The 11,271-nt window shown below is 33.7% G+C and overlaps 1 protein-coding gene across 1 annotated transcript; it reads right to left on the reverse strand.

Annotated features, from left to right (window-relative positions):
- Positions 1 to 5,743: 5,743 nt before the first annotated feature.
- Positions 5,744 to 8,925, reverse strand: LOC147389187 (receptor-like protein EIX2). Its single transcript, XM_086419950.1, has one exon. It carries the CDS (start codon positions 8,904 to 8,906, stop codon positions 5,817 to 5,819), a length of 3,090 nt encoding a protein of 1,029 aa, XP_086276076.1. The 5' UTR covers positions 8,907 to 8,925; the 3' UTR covers positions 5,744 to 5,816.
- Between the last annotated feature and the right edge of the window lie 2,346 nt (positions 8,926 to 11,271).

Genomic DNA, 11,271 nt, shown 5'->3' on the forward strand with positions numbered 1-11,271 from the left:
CGTTTTGAAATTCAAAAATTATGTAAAGTTGTTGCTTGTGGTGACTAAGTAGTGAAATTGTTGTTGGTTTATTTTGAGTTTGTGAATGGGGTGAAGAGTGAAACGTATTTTTCAAAATATTTTTTGAGAATAGACACCATGCTTCGATATTCGTTGTTAGAATCTTAGCGAAGTAAGAGTGACAATCGTTAACAAGTAATTTTACTAAAAGGGTGTTTTAGATAGTTTACTCTTTTTCGTTAGAGCCAGGGATTATCTAGTTGAAAAAAGTTTACTCCCTGAATTATTTCAAAAGTTAGGGGAAAATTAGTAAGAAATCCCTATATTAAGGGTGTTACACTAATTTTTACTTTTTCTTGTTGTCCTTAAGAATATGATAAATTAAAGGGTTACAATCATGAAGAGCAATGGTATGGTGGGAGTTAGGGGGTGCAAGTTGGTCCAGTTCAAACTAAGAATCGAATCAAACTGATAACTTCGAGGTTGTTTGGAACGAGTTGTGGTTCGATTCCGAGTTACAAAAATGGAGAATCGATCAGTTTGGTTCAATTCTCAAATCAATCTTGTGTAGAACCGAATCAAATCGAGTACCGAATCCTTATACAATAAATAAATATATATGTATATAATAATTTATATGAATTATTTTAGGAGTTAAGAAATAGATTAATGATCTTTTATGGATAAACTAATGATTTTTTATGTTTAAATTAGTGATTTATTGTATAAAAAATATTACTAACAATTTATAGAATATTGGCAGCTCATAGAACCAAACCACACCCAAGATTCCTGCATTGTTTGAGAGTTCTACTCTTACAAAAATACTCTTAAAGTTTTCACTTATTTCTTTTCAAATTGTGACCCTTTCAAAAAAAAAAAAAAATTCATTTGCTAATAACCCAGGCACTCTTTCCTATTATATTAAGAAACTAGGGATATATTCATAAATTTAAAATATTAATTAAATAATTTTTTATTTATTGCCATAACAATAAGATTCCTAAATTAAAGAAAATCATCAAACTGTACAAAGAGATAACGGACACACTTTAAAAATAGTGGTAAAATTTAGTCAAAAACAAAATAAATGAAGAACTAATAATACAAGATTTGTCTTAATTGTACGGGGCCACAATTGCTTTACAGGTGGCAGTCATTGATTAGGCCCACTATAACCCATGAAAACTAAACTTAGTGGACCAACCCAGAATTATTTTATTCTGAATATATGACCCTTAGATGTTAAATACACGCATCTTGAAGATTGACATAGGATTTTGTGGTGAGAGATCACATTCATCCACTTAATTACATGAGATTTCCCACTTGTTTGAGATTTGATTATGTTTGTATCTTTTTTTCAAAGCCACTACAGTTTGCAAACTAATAATAACTCTCTTCTTTTATTTGTTTTCCTTTTGAGAGAGGAAGATATTGGTCTGATGTGGAAAAAAAAATTGCTCGTAGAATTTGGGATCCACCAATCACAAAATTACCCTTGCTAGGCATGACATGACACACAACTAAAGAGTCAAAATTGTTTTTATTTTTAATATGACAAAGGTGTAATAGTCAAAACTCAAAAGTATCACTATTTCATTTACCCTTGATGTGCAATTAACGCCATTGCCATATCGATTTTTCTAATTAATATATGTTGGTAAAATTCAAAAATATTCTCTCTAGGAAACTATATAAGAATACCATAATATAATTTTAAAGACATCAATTTTTGAGATATAGTTAGGATTAGGAATGTGTCAATGGAACAGTTCTAAATGTTTATGATTTTAAAAACCTAAATAAAATATCGATTTCAGAAGTGTGATTGCTGAAATCAAAATCAATTATACTAATACCCATTACGCATAGAATAATGATGCCTTGCCAAAATCTTAACTTTTTTCAGTCACCTTTTGTGCTATGGCTACTTGTTTTTCATAATTAGATATGTATTCTGGGTGAAATTCAATTTTTAATTCACATTCGACATTTGGAACATCAGATTCATATTTTAAGTAGTTTTGATATAAAATATATATATATATATATATATATATATATATATATATATATATATATATATACATGGGAAATGTTCAGCAACAAACATTTTGGCAAAACATTTTCCAAAACATGAGTTAGAGGTTTTGGAATGGCCTGATTTTTGGTGAGGATGATCTCTATGATTAGAAGATCATCCTCACCAAAAATCAGAACATTCCAAAACTTCTAACCCCATCAAAAATGGTTTACAAAAAATAGACGGTCCACGATTTTTCAACTTGTAAACATGGGGCTCTAAGTTTTGAAATGGGCTGCTTTTTGGTGAGGATGATCTCCTCACCGTAGAGATTATCCTCACCAAAAATCAGCCCATTCCAAAACCTCTAAGGAGATCATCCTCACCAAAAATCAGCCCATTCCAAAACCTCTAACTCATGTTTTGAAAAATGTTTTGCCAAAATGTTTGTTGCTGAACGAGACCCTATATATATATAAGTATTTTTCTATTTTAAAGATACTATTGTATTTTTCATTTGTGTGGTTTTTGCCAACGTTAGATAACAAACAAGAAAATAATTACTTTTGAATAATAATAAAAATGTAATTCCTTGATAGTTAATAAAGAATTTAAAACATTTTTTATTATGACTTTGTAATTTTTTTTATACCAAAAATCACTTAATAATACTTAATAGGGTGGATTGCTAATTAGGGCACCAAGCATTTTGAACGGTGTTTATATGTATTAAACCTAAAAATTTGTGACACTGATGTTTAGATCAAAGAAGAGCTCATCACATTTGTTCATGACCTACAATTCCTAATATCTCAAACACAAATAACACAATCAAGTTGTCGGACATAGCCATTTTTGGTTTAGAACACTTTTAGTTCCGCCACTTCCTTCTCATTCATATTTTCTACACAATCAACGAGTCAATTTGTTAACCAATTATGCAAATTTGACTGTAGATATGTATATTCCAAATGTTAGAAACTCAAGAAAAGTGAATTAATGAGTCCAGACTTTACATGTTACAAGTGTTAAGGTCGCTAAAGACTTGGAATGCTATTAATGAGTCCAAGTTTTACATGCTAAAAGTCTAAAGTCTTGAAATGTTTAGCCCGCCAATTGAGACTTAAAATGTTATTAATGATTACACGCTTTACATGTTAAATTCCTAAACGTGTTAATCACGCCAAAGACTTGGAATGCTATAAATGAGTTCAAGCTTTACATGCTAAAAGTCTAAAGTCTTCAAATGTTTAGTCCGCCAACTAAGACTTGGAATGCTATTAATGATTACACGCTTTACATGTTAAAATTCTAGACGTGTTAAGCCTGCCAAAGACTTGGAATGCTAAAAAGTCTCTATTAATTGAGTCTGGATCCTATACACCCAGGACGGAGGATTGAAGCCCTCCTCTCACACTTCAACGAATGCCACTAAGCCACAATCCAAGAGATTGACACCTAAAATATCTCATTCTTAAAATTTCCTTGGATTGTGCCTTACGTGGCATGAGTTGAGGTGTGGGAGGAGGGTTTCACTCCTCCAATTTGGGGACATATGATTTGTACTCATATTAATTAGTTTGTCACATAAGAGTTAAGTCAATTTGTCTTTTTTGCATACAAGGTCTTTGTTAGATAAAATTTTGAGTCACTATCTATGAGGGTTGCAACTTGGGAAGGCTAACCTGATTGATGGACGAGCCTGAGTTGGATTATATGGAAATTAAGTTGAGCCTGGGCTAGGAAATCTCAACCTGAATAGAATTCGAGTTGAGGCTCCGGGCAACCTAATTCAACCTGAACCCGATGCTATATATTTACATATTAATATTTTTAGTTATTTAGAAAAAAATTAGTAGTTATCTCTTTTTAAATATATTTGTAAATTTAAGATAAAAAAAACTAATGGATTTGGAGGTTGTGTGCAAATTTACTTACTAGTGATTTTGTTTGTTTATATTGTATTTATTTTTTAAGATATAAAATAAAATTTATGTATTAACCAAAATGAAATTAGAATTGCTCAATGAGCCCAACCCACCAAGAATTAGATAACTTGGGCTAACCCGAACTCAACCTGATTTTAGAAGCTCAATCTCGGGTTGAGCTTGGGTTAATAAGCTTTAACCCGATGTTCGGGTTGAGGGTTCTACAACTTGGGTTAACCCTCGAACCTGCCCAGATTGTAGCCCTACTATCCATAAAAATGTCTCGTGCTTATAGTAACATTTGGTTAGAGATTAAATACATTGGGTTGTGTACCAAGTAGAAATAGTTTGTTTAGAAATTCGATGTATTTTGATGCCCAACCAAAAGGTGTCATGTAAACACTATTTCAATTGTATAGGAACGAGACACTTTACTTGATTCTGATCCTAGAAATATTTAGCTTCAAAACGATTGAGGGAAGAGTACGTTTTATGCGGCTTAACGAACATTCAAATTCGTGAGGGAATAAAATGACACTTCACTAGGATCGGGCATATGATGCTAAATTAAAGTTAGAATCTTGATGCTAAGGATGGTTCAAATTTAAGAGAATAAATTGGTGCATATGTTGATGTATGCATCAAACTCATCTATTGTCTCACTGTAGGGGGGCTCCTGCGGAAAAATAGCTCGACGCCAGGATGATAAAAAGCTTAACGCCTCTCATTCTTATTACTTATTCAATATGAAAACCAATGGTAGAAATTTCAATTTTTTTTTTTTTTTTTGTGAGTTTGAGGGAGTAAGGGGGCAGATGTAGCCAAGTGGCTCAAGGCAATGGATTGTGAATCCACCATGCGCAGGTTCAATTCCCATCCTTCGCCCATCATATGGCATGATCAAAATATAATTTTATATCCTTCTCCTTTGCTTGGCAAGCAAGGGGTTAGTGGTCAACGTGAAGGTGAGTTCAACAATTTTGAACCCATGTCATGGTATTAAACCTCTATAAACTTAACCAACTTACCTAAGGTAGCACCTTTAGATATGATATTATCTAATAAGGAAAATAAGCTTAAATTGTAGGTATTCGTAATTGATAGTGAATTACCTTATTTGGATAAATATTGAAAATATTGATTTGTAGTAATGATCTTAGAGAGATTATGATTTATTATCTTTATATTGGGACTTTTATTATCTATTTAAAAGGAACACAATTGTTCTTCTTTCTATATTTTATATTTTGATGTGATTGATTGAATGAGCATTGATGCAAAGATTAAGTTTGACGGAAGAATTTTGTGCAATCAGCTAGATCTGATTTTTTTCATCTACGAATGACATTGTGCTCCCTTGTGTCTATTTTTCTTTGTTGTATTTAGAGAAAGAGATCTGGCACCAAGATTTAGGATTGACTAGTGTGATGACATTTCATTAAGTTTATTCAAAGCCTCTAATAGAGATAATTCAAATTGTGTTTTCTTGGTGATCCGATAAAATAAGAGTTTTTTACTTAGCATCGGCCGTCCACAGGGATTTATCTCAGCTTGCTTGGTATGTTTGGTTTGTGGGGAATCAAATGCATTTGAGGGATTTGGGCGAGATATATAATGTAATGCTTTTAAAAAGTGAGTTATTTGTTTAATAGGATTCAAAAATTAACAACCAAAAATCAAAGAGCACTTATCCTCTTGAGAGTGAAAATTTTCTTAGAAATAGATATTCAACTCTTTTAGCATGGAACCTACGCTACAATCTAATAAGATTGTAGTATGACACCTACGGTATTATTGAGTAAAATTATAATTAAAAAATATATAAAGAGTACACGACTGACCAACAAACAAAGCAAAATTTTTTATTCTTCATCCCGCTTGCACTTGAGCCTCTTCTTCAGTTGAGTTACTGACACTACTATCACCATATACAATGTGCTTGTGATATCGTCCACAAATTGGAAATAAACGCACCTCCAAGTCTTTTTGAATAATAAAACACCAAAAACTCCCCAATTTCCTACCACGAATCCTGATGCCATTCCAATATGGAACCAACCTATTTTTGACTCTTCTTCATCAACTGTGGGAGCTTTTGATGACACATCACCAAAGCACTTCTTCTCCAATGGAACTCCACAAAGTTCTGGATTGCCCTTATAAATCGAAGGATCATCAAGGGTTTGGAGCTGGTTGCCTGATGGAATTTGTCCCGACAAGTTGTTGTATGATAGGTTCAAGTGATTTAAAAATGTTAAATTTGATAGGCTTTGAGGAATTGTGCCTGAAAGACGGTTCTTGGATAAATCGAGAGATTCCAATGAACTCAATTGACCAATCTTCACTGGGATACTTCCGGTTAAAAAATTTCTTGATAAATTCAAATTATACAGTCGATAAAGATCGGTTAGCTCCTCGGGTATCTGTCCTACCAACTTATTATTTGAAAGGTCCATGTTGATTATAAATGGCAGCAGTTTTCTATATTCATCTTCTCTTCCTTTTATGACTTCCATTATTTGATCCGTGTACTGAATTTGTTCGTCCTTAAACATGTGATCTCCTGTTTGATTGGAAGCCATAGCACTGAAATTGCTGAAACAACGGGGGATGATTCCAGATAAATTGTTACTAGCAAGGTCCATTATTTGAAGATGAGATAGATGGCACAGTTCTAAAGGAATATCACCATCAAAGTTATTCAACTTCAGCCTTAAAATTTGTAACGACGTCAGGCTCTTTCCGATCCATGCAGGCATGTTCCCGGATAATTTATTCTCTCCAAGGTCAAGAACAGTCAAGCCTAAGCAGTTTTGCAAGGCCAAGGGGAACATTCCAGTAAAGCTGTTGTTGTTCAAGTGCAATGATTGTAGCAATGATTGATTAACCATTGAATTTGGAATAACTCCTGAGAGATGATTGGATGATAAATCTAAAACTCCCAAGGATAAATTACCCAAACAATGAGGGAGATGTCCATACAAATGATTTTTTGAGAGATCAAGAATCCGTAAGTTCTTTATTTTACATAATGAACGAGGAATGCTGCCACCAATAACGTTATCAGAAAGAGACAAAATCCCTAATCCAGGCATCATATCACCTATACTTTGTGGTATAGTTCCTGAAATTGAGTTATTGGAGAGATCCAACATATAAACATTGGAAGGAAAATGTGGTAAGTGACCCTCGAATTTGTTGGAACTCAAATCCAGAGTCAAATCGTGATTGTTTGACTCCACAAAAGTAGGCACCTTGCCATAGATCTGATTGTGAGTGAGATTTAAGAAGTATAAATGAGAAGAGTGGTTCACAAACCAGTTTGGAATGGAATCTGAAATGCTTGCATTGGAGATATCCAAATAAGCAACAGTAGTTTGTGTTCGGAGCCATTTGGGAAACAGGGGACCTATTACGCAAGATGACATTCCCAAAGAATTCAGTTGGAAAGGAGGTACCCAATCAGGTCTAACTTTCAAAATCAAAGAGTTGGAACTCATATCCAAATATTGTAATTTGGAGAGTTGAGCAAAATGAACCTCAGATACAACACCTTTTAAAGAATTGAAAGAAAGATCCAATTCTTTTAGCTCTGAAAGTTGTCCTAGGCTTTCTGGAACAGTCCCATTCAGGTGATTAGAAGTGAGAAATAATTCTCTCAAAGTCGACAATGAGCCGAGAGATGTGGGAATAGAACCATTCAATTGATTGTTATTGAGATATAATTCTCTCAAAGTTGACAATGAGCCGAGAGATGTGGGAATAGGACCATTCAATTGATTGCCATCAAGATGTAATTCTCTCAAAGTCGACAATGAGCCGAGAGATGTGGGAATAGGACCATAAAATGAGTTGGATGAAAGAGAAAGGTATTTTAGATTCTTAAACTGGCCCAACCAATTAGGCAAATACCCACTGAGTTCATTAGCTATCAAATCCAGTGACTCCAAAGTATCCATGAAGCATGGAGAAGAAAAGTACTTATCAGTTATTTTCCCTGCTAATTTGTTTCCAGAAAGGTATAATGTTTTCAATGAGCAGAGATTCCTTGAAGCATCAAGAATTGGACGATTAGAAGTGAAATAATTACCGGAGAGATCAAGATAAATAAGAGAAGTCATGTTCCAAACAGCAGTTGGGATTGGACCTTCAAAATCATTCCAGCTAAGATCAAGGATGGACAGAGATGTGAAATTATTAAGAAATGAAGATGATGAAAGATGAGATAGTTGACATTTAGACAAGCGCAACCCTTTTAAAGAAGAAGGAAGCAAGTTGATGAATTGTGATGCCTCATTACTAGTAATATTGGAAAAATTGATTCCACTCATGTCAAGGTGTTGAAGAGAAGAAAGATGAGAGATCCAATTCATATTTTCAATAGCATTTGAGAATGTGGAAATAATTGAGTACATGGATAATGAGTCCAAATGGAAGGCACAAGAGAGATCGAGAGAATACAAGTTGGAGAGATTACCAAGATGAGGTGGAATAACACCACGAAACATTGCAAAAGAGAGATTGAGATATCTCAATTCACGGAAAGATCCAAAAAAATTGGGAATTTTGAAATAAGAGAAATTGTTAAAACTCAAGTCCAAGTAATTCAAATGTTTCAACTCAAGCAATAGAGGATTTACCTCTCTACTCGCCACCAGACTTTTTTCGTAAAGAAATGGGTGATTTCGGAGATCAAGCTTGATGACGTGTCCGGTAGTATTGTCGCAGGTTATTCCATTCCAAGTGCAGCAATCTTCTTGTCGTTGTTGGGAGAGGACCCAAGAAGAGAGGCGATGTGTAGGATCAATGAGACCTTCTTTGAACTTTAGTAGAGCTTCTCTCTCATTCGGTAAGCAACGTAGCAGTAACTTGGGATCTTCTTCACTGAAGCAATAAGTGAAGTGGATGATACAAGAGAATAACAACACAACACTAGTCATGAATCTAGCCATTACTTTCTTCCTCAATTTTAATTCCTTTTTTACATTAACAAGATTTATTTATTTATAGAACAAAGTGGTGGCCCCTTCCCTTTCCTTCGTGGAACCTTTCGTTTCTCTGTTTTCTCCTTGACATTGACAGAGAAGAAAATAAAAAAAGAGAGATTTATTGTTGCCTTTTTATTACAAAAACTCTCTTGGAGTTCGGACAGCTCCAAGGCAACGTTGCTTTATGAAATTTGTACCTCAATAAACCTTTTAATCAGATCCACGTCATTATACACTTTTAAATATCCATTCTACCCTCAATTTAATTTTCTATATCTAACACCTCCTGCTGTCTCTACGTGGAAAAATTAGAGCTATTGGCACTCCAACTTTTACCTATACACCCTCATTTCTTAAATTATTTATCACACTCCAATTAACTATTAAACAACACCACTCAAAATTATACATTGAAACAAATTTAACGTTTGTTTACCAAAAGGATCAAGCCAGTATAACATTCTAAATCTATGCCATAGAAGTCCTAAGAAAATATAGAGAGTTTCTATTGGCACCCCAACTTTTACTTAATATCAATCATTGAATTTTTATTTTATTTTAATTAGGGTGTAATAAGTAGAAGTTGGGTACTCTATTTCAACACAAATAAATAAAATAAAATTTCAATGATTTAGAATTTTATATGGGCTTGATCCTTATTGTAAACAAATATTAAATTTGTTTCAATGTTTAATTTTGAGTGGTGTTGTTTAATAGTTAATTGGAGTGATAAATAATTTAAGAAATGTGGGTGTAATAAGTAAAAGTTGGAGTGTCAATAGCCAAAAGAGAATGTAGGGAGATATTAGATACTCCTTAGACAAGACCATGGCCTATGGAATGGATAAACCCCAGATACAGGCCCAGTCTGATTCCCGATTTAAAAAAAAAAAAAAGAACTTGTTAACAAATTACGTAAATCTAGTTATAGATGTGCGTGTTTCAAACGCTACAAAGCCAAGAAAAGTGAATTAATGAGCAAGTTTCAAATGTTAAAGGTCAAGCTAAGCCCGCTAGAGTCTTGGAACGCTATTAATGAGTCAAGCATTATATGTTAAAAGTCTAAACATGTTAACCCTGCCAAAGACTTGGAATGCTGTAGAGTCTTTCACCCTTTGTTTCTCTCTCTAGAAAAGGACTTTGTTATGCCACTCACATAGGGGGTCAATTCAATTTGTCTTTTTTGCTCACAAGGTCTTTGTTGTTTGGAATTTTTTAGCCTCAAATGATTTGAGACAAGAATTGTAGGAACGCTATTAATGAGTCAAGCATTATACGTTAAAAGTCTAGACGTATTAACCCTACCAAAGACTTGAAATGCTGCAGAGTCTTACCCTTTGTTTCTCTCTCTAGAAAAGGACTTTGTTATGCCACTCACATGGGTGGTCAATTCAATTTGTCTTTTTTGCTCACAAGGTTTTTGTTGTTTGAAATTTTTTAACCTCAAATGATTTGAGAAAAGAATTGTATTTTTAGTACATACGTTTATGCAATTTAACCAACACTTCATATGGAATGGGCATATGGCACAAAATTAGGAGCATAGATTGATGCATATCCTGAGGTATTCACCAAACTCATCTATCCTTCTTCTTTGCTTGGCAAGCAAGGTGGTATATTACCAGCATGAAGGCCAGTTCAACGATTTTGAACCCATGCCATGGTATCAAACAAATAGTTTGTCCAAAATCACTCTAAGTCATGAAAGCTTATAAGATCGTTTAGCCACTCATGCAATTGCTTAGGAATGTGTAGAAACTAATGCACAAATTGGCAAAAATTAACAAAAATGGTTACAAAAGGGGGTATATAATCTCTTGTATATCTTTATTGTACTACGAGCGAATTATATTGTCCTGAATATATGACCCTTAGATGTTAAATGCATGCATCTTGAAGTGTCACAACGAAGCATAGATTAAGTATCAAGCTTAATCAAAAATTTTCCATCAAGATTGACATATGATTTTACTGCCACCAGTGTCATTCCTGCACTTCAATTTTGATGAAAAAAGTGTTTTATCTTAAAGCTAGTATTAGTGTGCAAGGGATGGCCAAGCATTCATGTGGTCAGTGATCGTAAAAGCCTGTATCAGACCTAATTAGCAATTCAAATATGTTCAAAAAATTTATTTTCTCAACAGTCCAACCATTCAATTATCCCAATTTTATGGTGAGAGATCCCATTCATCCACTTAATTATATGAAATTCCCAACTTGTTTGAGATTTGATTATGTTTGTATCTTTCTTCTCAAAACCACTATAGTTTGCAAACTAATAATAACTCCCTTCTTTAATTTGTATTTCATTTTAGAGAGGAAGATATTG

The sequence above is a fragment of the Akebia trifoliata genome, chromosome 12 (genome assembly GCF_017979445.1).
Source record: "Akebia trifoliata isolate Shusen 1 chromosome 12, ASM1797944v1, whole genome shotgun sequence".
Lineage (NCBI taxonomy): Eukaryota > Viridiplantae > Streptophyta > Magnoliopsida > Ranunculales > Lardizabalaceae > Akebia > Akebia trifoliata.